Source organism: Myotis nattereri (genome assembly GCF_964212035.1).
Source record: "Myotis nattereri genome assembly, chromosome: 4".
NCBI lineage: Eukaryota > Metazoa > Chordata > Mammalia > Chiroptera > Vespertilionidae > Myotis > Myotis nattereri.
The window spans coordinates 45,635,876-45,659,332 of NC_138079.1; the positions used below are offsets into that span (position 1 = coordinate 45,635,876).

The window sequence follows — 23,457 nt, forward strand, 5'->3', positions numbered from 1 at the left end:
ACAGGAGGGCAGGCAAGGGCACTCCACTCTGCTTCCCTCCCTTCCTGACTTCAAACCCTGGAGGTTTTCTTATTTTGTTATTTGAGTTGATGGGAGCTAATCCATTTTGATGGTAGTGGTACATGAAAAGGAGGGTCAGAGAGTTACTGTTTGATTGTAGGATAAACAGAGTGAAATAGCCTCAGTGTCGGTTCCATACAGCTTTCCCTTCCCAGCGTGCAATGTTAGTAAGTACATCACTGGCTCTTTCATTAAAGAGGAAACTCGTTTCCTAGACAACAATCCAAAGGTTCACTTGGAAAGGTTTGTTCATCTTAATTATCATGACATTGTTGTCAGACACCTGCTTCTATATACCCATAGGCCATAGAAGCAGTCATTTGATCAGCAAGTTTACATATGACACTTTTCTGGTATGTGCTATATCTTATCATGCACGAATAGTAACATAATTAAGTAACCGTTATGTCTGCTGCTTTAAAGTGTCAGAAGCTGCTACCGTGCCATGAAAAAGTATCACATGCTTCCCCCCATCACCCCAAACTGTAAAGGGATGAATAATAAAACTTAGGGCTTTCTCTCCTTTTCTTATTTCAGGTGATGTGTTCCACATCACTGCTCCCAATAGATTCTCCTATGAGGAGGCCGAAGAAGAGTGTGAAAACCAGGATGCCCGACTGGCGACGGTGGGGGAGCTCCACGCGGCTTGGAGGAACGGCTTTGACCAGTGTGATTACGGGTGGCTGATGGACGCCAGCGTCCGCCACCCTGTGACTGTGGCCAAGGCCCAGTGTGGAGGTGGTTTGCTTGGGGTGAGAACCCTGTATCGCTTTGAGAACCAGACAGGCTTCCCTTCCCCTGATAGCAGATTTGATGCCTACTGCTTCAAACGTAAGTGTTTGATACCTTTTTAAAAGTTACAGATTTAAAACAAAAATACTTCGAAGGCATGCATTGATGTTCACCTAGCGATTGGGAAGGATCCCATAACTTGCAGTCTGTGCACGGAGTGGAAACAGTACAGTAACTTTCAAAAGCATGCAGATGGAACAGCAGTGATATGGTTATAACTGCGTGAAGTTTGACAAATGGTTTTTTAAAGGGGATGAAGAAATGTCAAGTTAAGGTTTTAATGGTGCCCCACTGCACCACAAAACATATATATGAGTCATTATTTTATATTAATTTCAGTACTTAAATGCAATTAGATAGTTGGTGCTATAATGCCAAGGTCAACTGTGGCTGAGTTGAGACCTTGAGTCTATTTATTTTGTCTTTGTTTGGTATGTCTTTCTTTGAAATGGTGGAGAACTGAAATCTCAGTAATTGCAGGTGAGTACTTGGAACTGACATAGATAATCATAGCATTCAATTAATACCTAAAAATGATTCATGCTATAAATTAAAATCTTCTTTTATCCCATTTTGTTTCAAGTAATGGAAATGTGTCTTATAATAATTCTCTAGAATCATATTGACATACAATATATGCTTTTTGCTATCTTCATTAGGTTTGCTACTTAAATTGGTGTTAAATAACAATTTTCAACATTCATGATATATTTATTTAAAATTTTCAACTGACCTTAAGTGACTTTATCAATAGTAGTCTCATGATATAATACTTGTAGAATGTTTAATTAAACAAGCAAATAATCCAGAGTCTGGTGTTATTTACTGTCAGGTCTATGTTGTGACAGCTAAACAAAGATCTCCCAAAATTTTGGGTGACCTTGAGTTATGTTTAAGTTAGAGCCATTTTATATTGAAATATAGTGAAAAGTTTTTACCAAGCTTCTAATACATCTTGTTATTGCAACATGTAACTGAAATGAGTAGAAAATAGCTAATGTAATTGGTTTCTAAAGTGAAATGTACAGGCATTCTTCATCAACCAAAAAGACAAAGCTAGGATCTGACTGGTCAGCAGAATAGATATTAGTACACCGGAAAGGTGTTATTTCACACATTGCTGCCTCCCACTATGAGGCCTCTGCTTGGATCTCCTCCCAACAACTCAACTTCCTGAGTGTTAAAGCCACATGTTGTGTATTAGCACGATGCAAATGGGCAATAAACAGCCATTGAAAATACTAGCTTTTGTTTCTAAACCCTGAAACAATAGGAAAGTCTTTCTTGCTAATTTTTGGGAAAACAAACAACAATGACAAAACCTATTCCTAAAAGTGGAAAGATAAACATTCTTTTAAGTCACATTCTCATAACAGTGATTTTCGAGTAGTTCAGGCTCAATGATCAGTTTTACATTGTGACTGATAGGATTAAGGAATAAAATTGGATTTGGTGTATGTTGGGACGAAGGGGTTAGAGAGGTTAAATTAGGGAAAGAGTAGAATTCTTCAACTTCACTACATCCCTTGATTATATATATTTCTTGTGGCACTAGAAAACTTTTAAACATTTTTTCTCCCTGAAGGTAAAATTTAAATCAAAGCTTGTCTGTAGACACAAATAATCCATCCTATGTGTTTTAAATTATTTGTTTAAATGAGGAATTCACATGAATGTATGAAATAACAAGCTACTTGGATTCAAATATAAACACCACCTACTAAAACTCTACATGAAAATCTTTGAAAAATTGGAAAGTTTAGGTCTATTATTTTCTTTCTAATTCAAATGAATATATATATAACTTGCAAATATAATGGTTCAAATTTTGGGTTTTGTCCCACCTAAACTAAAGGCTAGATTCTTCTTTATTTCTTCCCTACCTTTAAGAACCTATCATTCAAAATTTATTCAGTGCATAAAAAGCTTAGAATGTTGAGTCAACATAAAAACCTTTTTTAAAGCACATGAAATGCCAACAGCTTCCCCAAATTGCTGATTTATTTTTTAAAAATTATTTTAATATACACGGTATAGCAAAAGTAGGTTTACCGTTGTGAGCACTTGAACATAGTTTATTCTTGTATTATTATTTATTAATCATTGTATTATTTTCCATATGAACAGCTGTAAACCTACTTTTGCCCCACCCTGTATATAGATGTGTTCACACACACACACATATGTATATAATAATTTGAAAAATATTCTCAAATGACTTGACTGTCATTCACTTTCCCCACATAATTGAGTAATGACTAAATTCTATAGGGTAAATTTTGTAGGAGTTGTGGCCCTAGTGACAGTTCAAAAAATGATTTCAGAGATGTACAATTGGTTGGTAAAGTAGAGGAATGTAGAAATATCACCATATTTTTCTCGTTTGCTTTTACCAAATGTAGAAAGTGTTTTTATAGTTATTTCCTGGTGAATGAATAGTACCCAATCTTACTTTGCTATAATTCCCTTTTCCTTTAAAAATCATTAAATAGAACATTAATAATGGCTGGTGATAAATATAATTAGAATCTATTCTTGTCAAATAAATTTTAAAAACCAGTAAATTAATTAAACTAAACTATGCACTTTTGATTTTTCTCTGACCTCAGACTTAAGTGAGTTCTGTGAAAGTTAGAGGGTTATACAGGGCTTTGAAAGCTCACCCAATACACCCCCAAACTTAAGTGAATCAAAAGCATTCAAGACTCATGGTAATCTCTCATTTGATGTTATTAATGATCTCAAGACAGGTAGTAGAACATGTTTCCTAGAAAACCCATTCTAATACCTTATTACTGTCACCCAGATAGTTTTTCTAATTATATAAACCCATTGGATTAGAATTGGAGCCCATTTTTCCTTTTTAAGTTAGAGATCAAAATCTAAATAACAGCTGTTTCTCTTATTGAACACAGTTGTTCAGTTGTCCCTCAATGTCTTCCTTAACTGAAATAATTTCCTTGTTTTGAAATTTCAATGCCTAAGCCTTTAATCATCTATCTGATCTTGCTTTGAGCCCTCCTTTTTTTTTTATATCTCTCTGTTTGATTAATTATGGAACTTAAAATAGTGGCCTAAAGAAGGCTAAATAAGTACTCACCACTTTATATGCTATTTCATCCATATTTGTTTACTTTTATTTTTATAAATACTCACCCAAGGATATTTTTTTCATTGACCTTTTTAGAGAGAACAGAGGGGAAGGGAGGAGTGGGAGAGAGAGAGAGAGAAAACATCGATGTGAGAAAAACATAGATTGGTCGCCTCCCATATGTACACCGACTGGGGACCTGGGATTGAGCCTGCAACCCAGGTATGTGCTCTTGACCAGGTATTGAACCTATAACCCTTCGGTCCACTGGCAGACACTCCAACCACTGAGCAAAACCAGCTAGGGCCATATTTGTTTACTTTTAAATTTGGCCTGCCCTTCTAACCTTTGGTCAGTTTATTTTTTGTATGACCTAGATCATAATCTGAGTATAGGCACCAACATTTATTCTTCCCTTATTGGTATTTTTTAAATGTTTTCTGTTTATTGAATTTGAATATGTTAACATTCACTCACTTATAAAACTATGTTAAAAGTTTTGCATTTTAATCTCACTGTTTCAATCTTACTTTCCCCCCAACTATTACATAGAATCAACTTACTGAGAATCCACTTTATTTGTGATTCCAATGTTTACAGTTATTTATGTATAAAACATTTAAACTAGAAGAACTAATTGGAAGTTAGTCATTTCCTTATAATGTAGGCTAATGGGTATGAGTTAAATCGACTATCACACTGGTAATTGGGTTTTTATGTTTTATTAGAAAAATCTGCCAGATGTCTCCCAACAGAAGCATGGAGAAGATAGTCCGTAGAACATAAAATGCCATAAGGACAGTGATGTGAAACATCTGTGTGGTAGACAGCTGCAAGGTTGGAAGTAGCTTTTGTGGGAAAAGGAGCATGCTGATTTCTGTTGGCTCCCTCGGCAATGAAGCTGAGGGGACACTGGTAGTTTTCCAAGACATAAACTTCTCCATATGAGTGCTTCTGGAATGACACCTATAGAATAGCCTAGAGTTGTGTTCTCACCTTCATAATAATCACCATTAATACAGTGACACTCACAACCCTCTTCAAAGATATTTGTATTTTTTAAAAAAGATTTTTCGGGGTGGGGCAAGTGGTTGAAACAAATGGCCCAGAAGAGGAGCTATGCTGAGTTATGATGGGAATCGGCTGTTACATTGATGAAAAATCTACCCAACCCCAAAAAGGAAGTTTGAGGTTTTTCATTCCAAGTAGTATAATTAATTAAGTTAATTATGAGCAGACATTTTAACAGGGCTCTAAAATTATTGAAAACCTTTTTTTAAAATATATATATATCTCACACAAATCCTGGCTTTGTAAGGGAGATCCTCTCAGACTCACATTACGGTCACTTCACTATGTTCCAGGACTAGATGAAGCCAACACCAAATGGTCTCGTAATAATTGACAATGACATAGTTAGTGTTTTAAATGAGTCCTTAATTTTCAAACACCGTCAAGTGTTTGCATAGCCTTGTAGAAGTTGCTAGCACAGAAATGGGCTTGGAACCTAAGGATACCTGATTCACAGGCTCTGTTTGGCCCTAATACAGTTATCACCTCTTGTTAAATTAATCTCATCAGCTATGAAATACTCAGAGGGAAAAAGCAAAATTACCTTTTTTGTTGTTAATAATAATGAATAATTTTTTATAATATGCAGTGTAGTGTTTATATTATGTTTCCATGGTAACTTTCTTTGAATGTACATTTTACTGTTTTCCCAAAGAATGCGGTTATAAGACAAAAATGATATTTGGCAGTTAAATGAGGTAACAGTGATGGAATTTCAGAGGCTATAGAGAATTGAATTAAAAGAAAAACAGTCAACCACAATTTGGCTCCTTAAGTTGCTCATGTCAATCAAAATAGATTAAAGCTTCTTCCAATAAATGAATGTAGAAAGAGCTTTTCTTTAAAAAATAAGAAAAGGAGAAAAAGGATATTTTATATATTTTGAAGAGTTCAATTCTGTTTTTAAATTTAGTTTTGTTTTACTAAAGAAGGATAAATAGTGACAGACTTTAAAGATTGTTTAAATGCACTGTAATATATTCACCAAGTTTTTATTATAAAGTTGATTAATCTGGGCTATTATAGCTCAACTCTGATTTACAACAAAATGACATCATTTTATCATTACATTTTTAAAATAGAATTTACTTTTAGAGCAGTTTTAGGTTCACAGCAAAATTGAGTGATTTCCCATATATCCCCTGTCCCCATAGGCACCGCCTCCCCTGTTATTAGCATTCCCCTTACATTTGTTACATTTGCAGACCCACATGTCACGTCGTAATCAATCACAGTCTATAGTTTACAGTAAAGTTCACTTTCTGTGCTGTACATTTTATAGTTTGGACAAATATATAATGACATGTATTTACCATTCTAGTATTAGAACAGTTTCACTGATCTAACATCATTACATTTTGACAGACTAGATGGAGCCCAAAGGTATGCAATTTTATTTTCCAAGGACTTCTGTTTTGGGATTAAGAGTAAGACACAAGATATTATAAATACTACAGATACTACAACTCTTATCAGGGGGAACAGGCATTACCCATACAACTAATTTTAAGTTGTACAAGATACAGCAAAGCAACGACTAAGGTTTCCGCAGAACATTTCCTTCTGAGTTTAGTGGCAACTAATTTTTGATTTTTGAAAGTCTGAATTTGAAAAAACAAACAGCACACAAATAACCCAGAATCTAATATTTCTTTTTTTTTTTAAAAAAAATATTTTTATTGATTTCAGAGAAGAAGGGAGAGGGAAAGAGAGATAGAAATATCAATGATGAGAGAGAATCATTGATTGGCTGCCTCCTGCATGCCCCCTACTGGGGATGGAGTCCCCAAACCAAGCATGTGACCTTGACTGGAATCGAACCTACAGGCTGACACCCTATCCACTGAGCCAAACGGGCTAGGGCAACTCAGAATCTTTCTGTACTAAGCTGCTGCTTTCCCCCCCTATGTTGAGAAGGAATCTTGTCTCCAACACTGTCGTTGTTACACACAATTTAAATGTCTTTAAACAGGCCAAGCCATTCTCTGTAAATCTGGATGCCTTCTAATGTAGTGTTTTCTGATGACATGTTACTTTTTATTGCCTGAGCCTATTCTTTCTGATGCTCAGAGTTGTTTCCAGTGATTTGTAATTACAGACCTAAAATATATCATGTGGGTACTTTACTTCCTGTTCTACATTTGCGTCTCATGCTAAAGTAACCCTGGAACCAAGACCTTTAAGAGCTACAAGCACATTGTGTAGAACATTAGAACAAAATGTAGAAATACAACAAATGCCAAGTAGCCTCTGCCAAAAACATTTTATTGTTTATTAGAACGAGGCTCCACTAGAGTTGAAAGGAGGAGGAAGACAAATGCCCAACACCTGGAATCAGTGAAGAGTGGTTTTTAAAAGTTTAATATCCTGTTTTTATGAAGCCCCTCCGCATTATGGACAATGTAATCGTTTATGTGTAACTTGGGGACATTTGATGTGGCTTTTGGTTGTTTTGCAATCTAAGGCACTCCCTCTCCCCTGAGTCACTGTGCAGCTTGAGAAGGAGAGAGAAACCTAGAGGCAGGGTACAGAAGCTTCCAGAAGAGTAACATTACGTTCTCCTACTAGGCTTCAAGTTGCTGCTGTAGTTTCTGATAAATCACCTATCTACTACTTCCAAACTCTGCATTCATATATATTTTTGGACATCTCCGTATTTTAAAACTAGATAATACTCATTTTCCTTAACCAGGAACAGTCATTCACACCAATGGGTAAAAGCAATGATAACCCTTACACTATAAAACAAGTGATCAATTGGTGACTATTAAATGTTCAGTTGCCTTTGGGTTAATTTAAGTAGTTTTTAGATTCCCATACATCACAAAACACATTTGGGTCACCCCAAAATACACAGCAGCATTTAACAAACACTGGACGTGCAACTTTTTATTAGTGCCTTGTCTAATCAACTCTTTGAAATTATTTTCTAGCCAAACAGAATATATCAGAGACTACAACCATCGATCTGAATATCCTTACAGAAACTGCATCACACAGTTTATCCAAAGAACTACAAATGGTACCTGACAGAACTACACCAATCACCCCTTTAACTACTGACTTACCTGTCATTACAACAAAGTCCCCTGCTGTGGGAAACATAGCCAATTTTGAACAGAAATCCACAGTTCAGTCTCCAGTGGTCACACACAGATTAGCCACTGATTCACCCACACCTCCTGGGAGTACCATATCTGAAATTAGGGAAGAAGTGCCCCAAAGTACAACTGTCACCTCCCGTCATGCTACTGATTCGTGGAATGGTGTCATGGAATACATGCCAACACAAGAATCAGTTACACAAGTTGAACAAATAGAAGTGGGTCCCTTGGTAACATCTATGGAAATATCAAAGCACATTCCTTCCACAGAATTCTCTGTAACTGAAACACCTTTTGTATCTACAACAATGACCCTGGAATCCAAAACTGAAAAGAAAAGAGTAAGCACTACTTCTGATTTAGTGACAACAACCCGCTATTTCACCTTGAGAGAAGCTGGCGATGGTGGTGAAGACAGAACATCTACAGTTAGATCTGGCCAGAGCACCTTGGTCTTCAGCCAAATACCCGAAGTCATTACAGTGTCTAAGACTTCAGAAGATACCACCCCCAGTCAACTAATACCAGCATTGAGAACGGATACTTATACCAAGGATGAAATACAGGAAAAGGTCACCGTCAACCCATTTATAGAAAAAATAGAGGAAGAGGACTTCTCTGGAATGAAGTTCTCTACAGCTTCCTCAGAGTCTTTGGTGGAAACGACCAAATCCTTTGATTCACCAGCACTGACAACAACAAAGCTAAGCGTTGTGCCAACAGTGGCAAGAGATGTGGAGGAAGACTTTACAAGAACTCCAGTTGGATTAGGAACAGATGGCTATCAAGGCACTACAAAGTATGATGAGGGTATTACAACAGTGCATTCAACCCACAGCACTTTAAGTGTGGAGGTAGTCACTGTATCAAAATGGTCATGGGATGAAGATAGTATAACCTCAAAGCCGTTGGAGTCCACAGAACATGCACGTTCTCCAAAATTGCCCCTGGCCTTACTCACCACTACAGGAGTGAGTGGAAAGGATGAAGAAATCCCAGGTTTCACTCAGGATGGAGGAGAGGACATTGCTCTTATCCCAGATAGTACTCAAATGCCATTAGAGAAGTTTACTGAAGAAGACTCAACAGACCACGGGAAATTCACAATTAGATTTCAGCCAACTACATCAACTGGCATTACAGAAAAGTCAACTTTGAGGGATTCTACAGCTGAAGAAAGAGTCCCCCCTGTCACAAGCATGGAAGATCGAGCTGCTCATGCAACTGTAGAAGGAAGTGCTTTGGATAAAGCAGAAGATATGGATGTCTCTGAGCCTGTGTCTACTGTCCCTCAATTTGCACACACTTCAGATATGGAAGGATCAACATTCGTTAATTATAGTAGCACCCAGGAGTCTACTTATGTAAGCACTTCCCATACCGTTCCTCTTTCTGTAATTCCCAAGACAGAATGGGGAGTGTTGGTACCTTCTGCTCCATCAGAAGGTGAAGTTCTAGGTGAACCCTCTCAAGACATACATGCCATTGATCAGACTCACCTGGAAGCAACAATTTCTCCTGAAACTATAAGAACAACAACAGAAATTGCAAAGAGAACAACTCAGGAAGAATTTCCTTGGAAAGATCAGACTCCAGAAAAAATAGTTCCTGCCCTTGGTTCTACAGCTGGCACAGCCAAGGAAGCAGCACTTCCTTTGGATGAACATGACAGTGATGGGTCAGCATATACTGTTTCTGAAGACAGATGGGTGACGAGTTCTGAGAGAGTCCCAATTTTAGAAACAACTCCAATTGGAAAAGTTGGGCATACTCTGTCTTATCTACCTGGTGCTGTCACTGAGCACAAAGCAAAAATAGATGAAGTTGTAAGGCTAACACCAAGCACGGGGCCAACAGTATTTTTAAGTCCGGGGGCTGAACAAAAATATGAAAGAGAAGGTACTAGTCCAAGGGGAGTTGTATCGCCTTTAAGCACCAGTGTTACCCAGCTTATAGAAGAAACCACTACTGAGGAAAGAGAGAAAACATCCTTAGATTATATTGAGTTAGGTTCAGGATTATTCGAAAAGCCCAAAGTCACAGAACTCCCAGAATTTTCAACAATTAAAGCCACAGTTCCAAGTGAGATGACTACCGCCTTCAGTTCAGCAGACAGACTTCACACAACTTCAGCCTTCAAGCCCTCTTTAGCACCCACAGAGAAACCTCCCCTCATTGACAGAGAACACGTTGAAGAGACAACCAGTGACATGGTAATCATTGCAGAATCAACATCGCATGTTCCTCCCACTACCCTTGAGGATAAGGAAATGGAAACCGGTATCGATAGAGAGTATTTCACAACTTCAAGTCCTCCTCCTGTCACACAGCCAGCAAGACCGCCCACTGTAGAAGGCAAAGAGGCCTTCCGTCCTCAGGCACTTTCCACTCCAGAACCCCCGACGGGGACAAAATTCCACCCTGACATAAATATTTATATTATTGAGGTCAGAGAAAACAAGACAGGTAAGTCTTTGCTTTTTAGACATACCAGTCAAGGCAATCAGCATTTTATCTTGAAAATTTCTTTTGGAAAAAAAGTGAACTTACCAAATGCTGCCATTAGAAGATATCTGGAGTGTGAAAAAGTTCTGTGTTTTAGCTTCACATATTTGTACAAGCACTGGAAGAATATGTTAAAGAATTTGGAAGAATGTTAGATACAGTTTTATTTTAAAGGTTATAAGAAGCCCTGCTTTGTCATCTAATATAACCAAATCATCCCGTTACATCACTTCAGAACATGCAGAACAAAGTGTGTTAATTTCAATGTCTTTCCATGCATTACTACTCAGTGTAGTACTAGACTGTGTTAACATTCCATTGGTCTTTAACTATTAACCTTCAGTACTTACATTGTGGACAGCTAAAACCCTTTTCACATTCCTAGGGCTGACAAAAAGACATCTAAAGGTTTGCTATGGTCTTTTTTTGTTTTGTTTTTATTATATGACTTGTGGGTGAGTTATAGTCTGCTGCTTAAATGTTATTTCATGCAAGTTCCAAATGTTTTTAAGTTGTTTTCCTTGGGTATTTTAATGAGGCTTTAAATATTTAGGACAAATACAATCTAGCTCAGTTCTAGGAATTGCTGTAATTCATTGCATCCAATATCATTTCAGAAGATGGCTATGTCAGCATTATCTCTCTTTCCTAAAACCAGGTTATCATGTTATTATTTTATGGTTTCGTTGTTTCATCTGTAGGAATGCTTTATATTTTGCTTATTTATCTCTCTGGTGAAATGTTTAAAAGCTGTGTTTTTTTTTTACATTGATTAATACTTGCAATTTTCATTATCAAACATACTGTGCTCCTTTCTAAAAACCACACCATCTTTTAATTTTGGTAAGCTGAGTTTAGACTACATAGTTCAATAGATCAAGTTTGTTTGTCTCTTTCTAAGTTAGGAGTCAAGATCCTTGATTTTAATTAAGGTGCTATATTCTAGTGTTAATATGTGAATTAAATGAACGGCTACTCATTTTTCCTTGACACGGCTCTGGGAAGACGGGCTAGAAGAATGTGGTGTGTTCTCTCTTACTGTTGAGATAGGCCCCTCAGAGTGTTATTTTTCTTAAAAGTTACTCTATCGTCATTAGACTTCCCAGGAGGGCACTTTTTGGGAACAAACAGGTAACTCTGTTGTCATATCAGTTGGCCTCCAGCTCTGTAGATGGAGATTTCACAGCTCTACTGTCTTCACAGCTCTGCTGTCCAGAATTTTCTCAGTGTGCAAGCTCTTGCCGGGGCCGTAAATAGAAGAGAAGGGAATACATTCCCAGAGTATTGAAGTTAATCTTCACTTTCTAATACAGTTGGAAGAGGCCAAGATTGGAGCATTATTTTCCTACTGACAATGCTGTTTCTTGGAGGCCATAGCTTATTTCCTACATTCCTTTCCTGCCTCTGGGAACTGGAGTTGGAGAGAGAAGATGAGTTGTCAAGTAGTGGGAATGAGGATTGCTGTTAGTAGGCTTGGAAAACTGAAAAGAAGGTATAACTAGGAAGAAGAAGTGAAGAGAAATGAGAAGGAGCTACTGCCAACACTTAGTGAATGACTGACTACACAGGAGTTTTTCCCAATTTATATTCCTCTTTTGTTAGTGTAGATATTAAGTTGAATCAAATAATCTAGAAAACAGTAAAGAATGTTCCACATTTAAAAAGTCTTCTACATGGGAAACTGTTAAAGTTAGAGTGATCAAATTACAAAAATGGAAAAGTGAAACCCCATCTCCCTGGAAGAATTGGCAGTTGCAGAAAAAAAAAAAAAATCTAAGTCTATAAACAGTTATTCGAAATGGAGGGTCTAGTAACCTCACCAGCAGCCATTTATACAGAGGTGCGTATTTATATTTGACTAGTGAACTTAACTTAGCTGGATCCAGGAGACATGACTTGGTGTTCCTTTTCTTTCTTCCACTTTTAAAGCATGGGACCAAGATTTGTCTTAAAATTAATTTTTGTTCAGCACTGAGAACAAGTGGTCAGAAAACTCTGGGGAAAGAGATTATTTGGTTATCTTCATCAGGACAGGGTTTCAGGGCTGGCATGGGTGGGTGAGTGCGTGGGGTGAGCCTGTATCTACCTAGTTTCCTCCCTCCATCTTTCTCTCTCTCCTCCTCTCCCTCATCCCGCCCCCCTCTTTATTATTTTTGTATAGTTTGTATATACCATTCTCTTTATGACTAAAAGCATTATTTATTGCCTTATTAAGACAATGAGGTTAGCTCAGATACAACTGCTTACTTTTACTTGTTTCCTGTGAGAAACTTAATTTTTCAAGCATTTTGAACTTTGGCAAGGGAAAGCCCTAAAGCAGATGTTAAATTAATGAGTTCTAAGGCAGGTGTACATTAACAAAGAAAAAAATACGTATGTGCCTAAAACAGCAACCTTTTTATGTATCAAGGCACATTTTTCCAGACTGGAAAATCCTTGGTATATGTATAAACTTGTATAAATCTTTTCACAAACATAGACTCAACCTCTATGTATACTGTATATCCAAGTAAGCAAAAATACCACCCATGCTACACTAAACCAAGACATTCATATTTTTTTCTACACTCAGCAAATCTTATAAATCTTTATATATTTTTTTACTACTATTAAACAAAACATGCTACTCAGGACATGTTTATGTTATATTTGTTCAAATGGATCTTAATAGCAACTTAGGGTGCTGTTGCCAGAGGGCAGCTAGAGTTAGCAGTTAAAAAATCTGAAGGAACTTTTCAGCTCATAAAAGTTTTATGAGCTGAAAAATGCTATGGGGTGTATTTAACAGTGGTTTGGGGGATACTGAAAACATGACTCCTGTCTATTTCAGGAGTAATTTGCACACCTGCATTCTGGAAAATTATTAAAAGGTTTTCTTTGTGAACATGTATGAAGTTTACAGGGTTTAATGGTGTAGGAAGAGTTCCTTCAATTCTGGGCTTTTATTTTATTTTTTAAAGAATGCATTTTTTCTAAATCATCTGAAATGTCACAAGTTGGTGTAACAGAACTGTGACTGTTTTTTTAAAACAATGATATACTGGTACCTTTACATCAAAGAATACCTTGGAAATATGCAAACATTTTTATGCAAATGCTCACAATTATAGCCTTAAAATAGGTGGCTTATTAGTGTTTTTGTTTTTTTTTTTAAACAAGTTCATATAAACTACATAATATTTGTCAGGCCAGCTTGATGTTATTTGTCTTGTCAGATTTTTTTTTTTTGCTTATTTTATCATTTATATCATTCTAAATCTGAGTGCAAGGCAAGAAGTGTAAAGCCAATACTAAACTAAAATGATATAAATGTCAAGAGATATAAAATTATTAATGTAATGGATATTAAAAATCAATGAGATATTAAGTAAGATAATTTTGCCTCTAAATTTGAACTTACTTTGCTTGGTTTCCTTATTGAAAATTATGCTTACATATTGCTTACATCATTCAGAAGTGACTCCCATGAGAATGCTGCTACAAGTACAGTGCTTGGCACAAGAGAACCACGTAGCACAAATGAACCCCCTCTCAGCTTTAGGAATTATTTTATGCTGAACTTCTAAATATAGGAAGATTTAGACTGTCTTGTACTAAATAGGTAAAAACCGAGTTAAAACCCAAGATGCTTTATACCTCGGGGAGCCAACGGTAATTATACTGCAGTATCTGCTTGACTGCAGGCGCTTGTTAGCATTTTAATCCTCTATGGACAGTGTCTGTTTGGGTGATGCCAGGAGGGTGCAGATCAGAAGCAGCTGCAGCCCTTATTATAATATAGTATTTAAATATAGTTTTGATTCTGTAGGACCCACACATACAATTCATTAGCTTTTCCATGTGTGGAAATTGGGCTTATGATTTTAGTAACTACCAATTCCTTTTTATTTTTTTCAGAGAAAAAGAGCTTTTTCCGAATTCTTTATGAATTTTTGCAGGTACTGGGCCCAGCCTCTCCTTGCATATTCATAGAACACATGGGCATTCCCTGCTGTCTTTTTGTTGTTGTCAAGGAAACCCTCTAGTTCTCTACACAGGGATTACATTCTTCTTTCTTAATAGCTCTTAGATCATTCATTTGTGCAATGAATAAAAAATGTATTCACAGGCCCAGACCGTGGTCAGCACTTTTTTGGCGCGGGGTGGGCTGGTGGGCGTAGCTAAGGGGACAGACGTGCCTGGGGAGAGGAGCAATAGGGATAAAAGGAATGCTCTCTGAGGTTTCATTTTAATAAGGTAAAGCTGAAAATTTTGTGTCTTTTAAAAAAGTGATTATTTTTGTCAGCTTACACCTCAATGAGACCAGTTTGTCAGGTACAAAAAGAAGAATTGGTTATTCAGTGGTTTTATGAATGGAAGGATTATAAGAATAACCCTAGTTGGGGGCAGTAGGGATGGCGATGTGTTTTGGTGAAAACTGTTGTACATTTTTTCATTCATATTGAAGTACTCCGAATTTTTTTACAACATAATTGAAGCGATAGAAAACTGTAAAACATTCATCCTAAGGCATCATGTGGACAACTGAAAATCTACTTTATTGCATTAAAAATGGTGTTCCTTAGAGAGATATGCCAGTGTTTAGACTTTTGAGTGTGAATTAGGAGGGAAACATCTAGCTATTGACAAGAAGACTATACTTATTTTTTAAAAGAGTAATTTGATTCTTGAGAAGAAAATAAATCATGAAGAACCTTCTAAATACTTGCTATAATTTAAAGTATGAGATTTTAAACTGGAAAGAATCCCTGGAGGGAGAGGGAGAGTTTAATTATGATTCAGCACCTGTGTCTATGAACATTTAACATACTGTGTCATGGTATTATACCCGGACTTGCTTGTGCACACGTATGATCGGTATACACCACCTCGGCTGGCTTCTAGTGTCCTCATTGCTTGGCTTTACCACAGTATTCCCAGTATCTCACAGGACAGTTCTGCTGCTTTGACCATATGATGCATACACTAGGTTTCCGAAAGTTGATTTTTCTAAACTGAGAACAGGAAAAGGAAATGTACTAATGTATAACCTGTGGACTTTAATGGAATATAGCGTAATTGTCATATTTCAGTATTTTGCAATCTCACCCTTACTCTGCTCTGTAGGGGAGTCATTTTACTATCTGAAGAGAAAACGTTCTCTGCCTATCTCTTCATACCCACCCTCAAGGAAATATTTTAGAGGGTTATTGAAATAATCATTCAGTCAAACGACTGTGTGGCTAGGGTAAAGAAAATAATACAATCTATAGATTAGTTGAGAAGGCAACTTGAAATAATTAGTAAGCAAAAGAGTATGTAGTAAAGGAAAATTGCTTGCTTTAGTAAAAGGAAAAATAGAGGTAATATGAACTAAGTAATATGAAAAGCATCTTTAGCAGGCAAAGTCTCAGAATTGGTCTCCCAGGAAACTCTGACCATTTGTCCCCTTACTAGGCAACCACACAGTTTACCTGGGAGGCCCCAGAGCTGCAGCAGCCAGGCTCCATGTCACCAACCTGGATGCCCCATCCATGCTGGGGTGTGAGAGACACCAGGGAATCACCCAGGGCATCAGTATTGCCCACACTGCTTTTCAACCATAGCTGTCTCACAAAATAACCAGCAAACCCCCAAATAAAAATACCCTCCACCCGACCTCCCATCAGACAGCTTGAATCCGAATTTCTAGTGGTGGAGCTCAGGCATTGCTATTTTTCTTAATTTTGCTTCATTTTTAAATTAGTATCTGTCTTTCTTAATGTGCCCCATGAGATTGTGATGCACAGTGAGGGTTCAAAACCACTGATAAGCTGAAGGCTTTCTACCTACAGGCAGTGGCTGAAATACCAAAATTCCTGAGGTGGGGGCTGCTCTAAGCCTCTGCCAGTTTAAAATGTACTTGACCAATTTTAAGGAGGAAAAAATTATGTCTGAACGAAATAGTGGTCTTTGAGCATATTTGGGGAAGTGTAGCTTTTGTCACAAATGTTAAATGAATCTTGGCATCTGTAAGTGAGGAATATGTGAAACATATTTCATATATCATTGACATATGTTTTTAAAGTTTCAGGATTAACTGTAATTGGGTCAAAGTAATATCGAAGGGTGGAGAATGTATCTCGAATTACCCAGAACTGCATACCTCACTTGGCTGTATCCATGTTACCTTCTCTCTATCAACGTGGAAATTAAAAGGAACTATGTATGCTTTGGCTTAAGGATTCTTTTGACTGTATTGATGTCTATAGTATACAAGTATGTATTTTAATTTGAGGAAAACAGGGATTATCACCCCGATATCAACCTATAGAGAATGCCGGATTTGGAAAGAAAATCAATGATTACAAATATTGAGACTGTGCCTGCGCCTTTAGATTACCTGGATTTTTATAACTCTCGGAGTTTTTAGTGTTTGAGTTGTCTGTATGGTTCTTTAGTTATAGTTTCGAATTGGGGCTGTTACTACAGCCGAAGAACAACCATTTCTTCAGGCTAAAATGTAAATCTTTGAAAGGGAGCATCAAACAAGTATAGAATGAAAATTTTCATTCTTGATGATAAATAACTGTGTAGACATTCTTCCAACAAAATTCCCCAAAGAAGGGCTAAGTGGTCAGAGTCTAAGGAGCACTACATGTTTAAAGGATCCTTTTACTTTAGTTATAGAATATAGAAGTAAGTAAGGGAGGTGAGATAAAAATATAAAAACTAGGGGATTTAAAAAAAATTCTTTGTTGTTGAAAGTTTTACATGTGTCTCTTTTTCGCCCCATTGACAATGAGGGGATTTATAAATAAGAAACAATATGTCAGAGTCCTTTGGCGTACAAATAAAAAACAGCACCAGTTAGGGCTGTTAGAGAAGTGTTAGAGAAGATATGTTGGAGAAGGGTGGACTGTAGCTGGATCTTTCATACTCAGTGTGCGGGAGAAGTTCACAGGAGGACTGAGAAAGCATTCCAAGTCGGGGCAGGGGGCTCTTCCTGAGTGGAAGTCTGAGATGGGAATGAGGATGTTGAGATAGGGACATGGAGCTGCTGGTCTCCAGGGCAGAGAAGCAGAATCACAGAGAACTGAAGGAAGAGGATAAATGTGGGTAGTTAATGGAGATGTTTGAACACTCTTTTGAAGAAGTCAGATGGTAGAGGTGACCAGAAACTACTGCTAATTTTTGAAGAAAGAAGTGGCATCATTAAAAAATAAAATGGTGTTTGGTTAAGTTTAACTTAGTAGCCATAATTTTGGAGGCTTAGAAAAGAAGTATATATACCTGATGGGGCAAAAATAGGTTTACAGTTGTTCCTATAGAAAATATAATAATAAGTAATAATACATTGATAAACTGTGTTTTTTGTACTCACAACTATAAACTACTTAGCCCCCCCCCCGTATTTGTTTATTAGAGGCAGTTATTTTATATTAGTCACAGTTTTTATTTAAATTATAAATCCATGAATCTGACCAAAGCATTTTTCTGGTGTTAGGATATCTGGTAATTATCAATTATCTATCTATCTATCTATCTATCTATCTATCTATCTATCTATCTATCATCTATCTATCTATCTATCTATCTATCTATCTATCTATCAACTATAACCAGCTTTGACAATGCTAGATAACTAAAGTGAAAAAGATTTTAAAAGTACTGCCCTTGATTATGTTTTATTTGTTCTGCTTTTAAGGAAACATTTAAAAACCAAATAATGTGGCTCACTTCCCTTTCATGTAGCTCTTTATCCTGTTGTTCAGAAATGCTTGAAGGTCACAAAATTACTGGATTATGCTCTCCAGCAAAGCCCTTACTCTTTAATTGGGAGTTATGAAGTGGCTTGGGCCTTTCCTATAAGCCCAAGCTCACACTCAGAGATATCTCCTTAAGCACACTTAGACCAGATGGCGGTATCTAAACACATTCTTTCCTCTTGAGGGAACAGCATTATTAGAGAATTATCTGAAGTTGGGAAAAGGGAGGATTCCCGTTTATCATCCCCATAATAGGTTTGCCTCGTAAGAATAAGGTCATCAGAAATGCTTATATTGCTCATACTTATATTTTGCCCGTTCTGGGTGTAATTCCTGATAAATGGAGAAATATTGAGCTTCTCACTCAGCAAGAAGGGAGCTGCCAGTGTAAGATAACATGCCTGGGTGGCACACCAAGCGTACCTTGGCCAGCAGAGGTAATAGAGAGAGCTGGGTCGCATAATCCACTATTGATCTCCCAACCTATAGTTCAGTCTCTCTCTCTCTCTCACTGCTGGGGAGATTGAGTATTGCTAAAGTACCACATAATTTCCAATCATTATGGTAATTAAAGGTGCAAAAATATCTGATAAAATTTTGGGAGGGTATTTATATCTTGATTACTAAGGTCAAATTTTTTTATTATTATTCTGAGTTGGCGCCATTTTTAGTGTCTCAAATTTTGCAAATGTTGAGGAAAGGATGTCTGCGGTAACCTGGTTGAAATTCACATTAGTGGTTTTCTTTGCTTCATACGAAGCCAGTTCGCTTTGTATTTTCATTAAGAGCATCTCAAAGATGAATGAAATAGAAGCATTTGTTTCAGGCTGGTTTCTGGATCTATAGGTGTGTATCAGAAAACCTAAACTTACTAAAGAACTTCAAGCTGTTTCTATTTAGATGCTGTGAGTATTTCTCACACCCTGCAGTATGGCTGTTTGTTGTATTTTTAAAATAAGGAAACAAAATCTTTTTTGTTGCTCATTAAAATAAAATCAATTTTAATAAAGAAATGTGATACTAATATATTTCTGCTAAATAGATTGTTATGTGCTTACATTTAATTGAAAGCTCTTAAACTTAAGTTGTAAAATTCCCTGAAGAGAACATGAACTTTAGCCAGCTGCCTGTGCATCTTAGCAACTATGTTTTGTGTCTGCTAACAGTATGACTGGGAGACTTGTGCTATGTCTACAAAACTCTACCGTGAAGTACTTCAAAATACTTGCTGAATAATTTGAGGTCAGCTAGCAATAAGCTTTGTGTGAAAGGCCACTAAAAAAATCTATTAACCGTGGTACCAGTATATTCAAGTCAAGCTGTTAAAATACACTCGTATAAACATAGAAAAGATTATACATACACTGTGTAGAGTTCTGTGGTTTAACTCTTGAAATCTAAATAAAAGTTATATTACTCTTAGAATAAAATTCTAAAATACAGCAGTCTTTTATAAGGACTTGTTCACCCAAGAGGTGGGAACGTTAATTACTCCATTAGGGTGCACTGTTAGTACAACGAAGAGCAGATCACAATTTTGGAATGATATACCTGCTTTTACAATATCACAGGTGTCCCCCTCTCCACTGCCACATCCTACAAAGAAACTTTGCTAGTTTGCAATAACTATAGCTCTTGCAGCTTTCGGATAATGTGTGTGGTGGGTGGAAGGGGTGGTGATAAAATAGGGGGATGAAGAAGTAATTTCAGCAGCTGAATAAACAAAGGGGACTAAATAGGATTAGGGGATAGATGTAAGGTGGCAATGACAGGAGACCAGTGGCAGAAAGAATTCACCTGTCTCCACTAGACAGATTTCATAATTTTAAAATTTTAAAAGTATGAGAACAAATTGGCTATACTGAGATAATAATATGTAAATTGATCTGTAGAGAATCTGTTGGCAGAAAAAAATTAACTTCAAAACCCTAGGCCAGTGGTCGGCAAACTGCGGCTGGGCAAACCGTGGCTCTCGAGCCACATGCGCTCTTTGGCCCCTTCAGTGTGGCTCTTCCACAAAATACCAGCTCTTCCACAAAATACCTACTTCTGGGCATGGGCCATGAAGTTTCAATCACACTGTACGTGCGCGCCCACACGTGGTATTTTGTGGAAGAGCCACATTGAAGGGGCCAAAGAGCCGCATGTGGCTAGCGAGCCGCAGTTTGCCGACCACGGCCCTAGGCAATCAACATTTCCCGCACCCTCAAACCGATATTAAGAAATCCAATGGAACCATTTGGAAGTTGACAAAATGTACTGAAATCATGAATACTTGTTGCTTAATTGTGAGAATATTCCTTTAAGAAAAAGGACACAAAATAATTTCAACTCTCATTTTACCTCTTTGTTTTATTTAAGAACTTCTAAACGGAACATTTTTGTAACATATCAAATGAGCACTTTTTAAAATAAATCTTTTCTCTTCAATCACTATTACGATGTGCTGATAGTTCTTTGGTCATTGCCAGCTTCATGGTAGAATGAGAAGAATAAGATAAAAGAGCTTAAAATGATTCAGTGTTTTCTACTATTGTAAAGGCAAGTGAGATCCGATATTTTGGAAGCAGATGGAAAAAGAAATTATAATTTAAATGTAATGTTTGGAGCATTTGCAATAGGTGCACTCAAACGTTCCCTTTTAAAATAGTGTGAAAAGAGTTTCTCTAACCTATTGGCAAGAGCATTTGTTCCTGAGAGAGCAGAGAGAGAGAGAGTTGGAAGATACTTGGACGATACCTTGGAAGTCTTAGGTCTCTATAAAGTTGGTAGGCAAGTGTCTGCTATACCATCTGGTAGATAAGAGGTACTCAATAAATTCTGTGCAATGAATGGGCTCTGAAGAGATAATACAATTGGGTGGCATGCATGGTTTTGGTAGTGAATTAAAATTCATGTGCAAAACCAGTATGAAGCTGAGTGTGTTTATGAACAATGTGCAATGTTTATATTGCTGTGATTGAAATATTGTGATATTTATTTAGATTAGGAAATGGAATATACTGCACCTAACAGTTGAGTCTTTGGTGAAATATTCTGATGTGATGGTTTAACATGTTAGGGGAAATCTTTATAGTTTTATGAGTAGTAAGAAATGTTAGGATTCATTATCCAAGTGGAATATGGACTCAAGGAATGTTATACTTTGTTCATTGGAACTAAAACTAGAGAATGTAAAGAGAATGCCAGGGTCTTTATTTAGTTGAATTAATAAGAGTTGATAGCCAATCAAACTATTATATAAGGTGTATATTCTCAATTAGAGTTCTTCTAGAAAAACACTTTGTTTTTAAGTTATTCATTCTTTGGTAAAACATTTAGGCAAACATCGTAATGTGTCAGTTTCTTTGACAAGTTGACATTTGACACACTGGCCACCTTAGTATCTCCTCTCTGCTTTTCTCCACTCTACTTACTGTTTAGAGCTACCAACATCATAGTTGATGGAACCTCCTCTATAATTATTCACCAAGACGTTCATGGTATAAGTTTATGTGTTTTGTTTTCTTAAATATTATTTTTAAATGTAAGGAATTTATTTAGAAACCCGTATAAATTCTGTAATAAGTTTCTATAATAAGTTCTATAATGAGTTTTCCTTTTCCTGGCCCAAGAGTTTATAAATAAACAATATTGAACAATTATTTCCTTATTGATCCTAGCATTTGGCTGGAGTAGCTTGGCTGGTTAGTTTTATCTCCTTAATTGATAAAAAAGTACAGAATGTGGTGGGGATTCTTTGTATTCTTGACACAGATGCATGTTTCTTATTTAAAATTCTTTCTGTATTCAAATGAAAGTTACTGTGTGAATTTATTGTCTGTGGTGTGATACTGAATGCGAATTCTAGCTTTATTTATTCCTAAATAAAGGTATAAACATGAAGACAGGGTTGAAGGTATAAACATGAAGACAGGCATGTTTTTGAGGCTCCAATTTAATCTATAAAGTACAAAATAGTGTAATTCAACTATGTTCAAATAGTATTAGCAGTGAGAGACTACTTAATTTGATGATTAAATAAAATTATTGATGTGATATTTCAAGAGATTAATTTCTACAAAAGGCATTTAAAATGTATTCTTTCTCACATGTGTGCATATTTCTCTCCCATTCTGTTTTTTATAGTGAAAAGGTAGGCTTTACCACAGTCATTTAAAGTGTTATTACCTGAACATTTTATTGTGTCCTCTTTTAAAACATATACATATGAGGCACTATGAGATCACTGTAACATTAGTGATGAAATATTGAATGATCTTACTCATTTAATTATGCTTTTTGGAAAAAGGTAAGACATTTAGTCATTTTCTTGTTTGGCAGTGAAGAGTAGTTGCAACAGTGGCAGAAACCATCAGTATTCCTTTTATATTTTTATTATATGCTGGCGTTGTACATTGACTTCACTTCTCCTATGGATGAAATGTTTTTTCGTTTATTTGAATAACCATAAGCCTTCATTTATATAGTTGAAAGGCTGGATGTATGGTGTGGAATGGGATTGAGATATAAGAAATGAACTGTAGAACTGTAATATGTGACAGTTAATGAGGAAGGATGTGTAATTGGGGTAAGAGTAAGCCAGACCTACACAGTAGTATTTTATGGAGGTAATACAGTGAAGATGGGACACAGAGAAGTTTTCTTTTTGCTTTTATTAGAGTGAAAGGGATAAATGTAAATATAGTAGATGTCTTCTAGTTACATAACGGTCTTGAGCTTTTTTGTTTGTTTGTTTTAACAAACCATAGTTAAAAACAGAAGAAATTTTATAGAGTTTTTATTGATGGTTCATATATATCTGTGTTTATGTTGATGTGTAAAGACTGGTTCCCTCTCAATTGGGCTTTTCTTTTCTGACTGTCAGTAAATGCTAGATGTTGATCTTTCATATGTAGAAGGGAGCAGCGTGTTACAACAGGAACCATCTTATTACTGATGGGGACAGGTGTGGCTCCATCATCATTTTTCCCCCTGTAAGCTTCTCAGCTTCAGCTTGCGCATTTGTGGCATGGATCAGGGCTAGGCTGAAAATAATTTTGCAACAGTATTTCTGGGGGTTGGAAGTGAGACTGTGCAATCCTTGCTTTACTCTGCCTTCTTCATG

General features: G+C 36.6%; 1 protein-coding gene across 3 annotated transcripts in view; it reads left to right on the plus strand.

Annotated features, from left to right (window-relative positions):
• Positions 1 to 23,457, plus strand: part of VCAN (versican) — a gene marked incomplete at its 5' end in the record, with an annotated part of 94,385 nt that overhangs the window by 27,385 nt on the left and 43,543 nt on the right. For all 3 annotated transcript variants that reach the window (XM_081090395.1, XM_081090397.1, XM_081090396.1), the window contains 2 exons: positions 598 to 891; positions 7,948 to 10,584. In XM_081090395.1, coding sequence (XP_080946521.1) covers positions 598 to 891; positions 7,948 to 10,584 — 2,931 coding nt within the window. The remainder of the gene's footprint in view (positions 1 to 597; positions 892 to 7,947; positions 10,585 to 23,457) is intronic.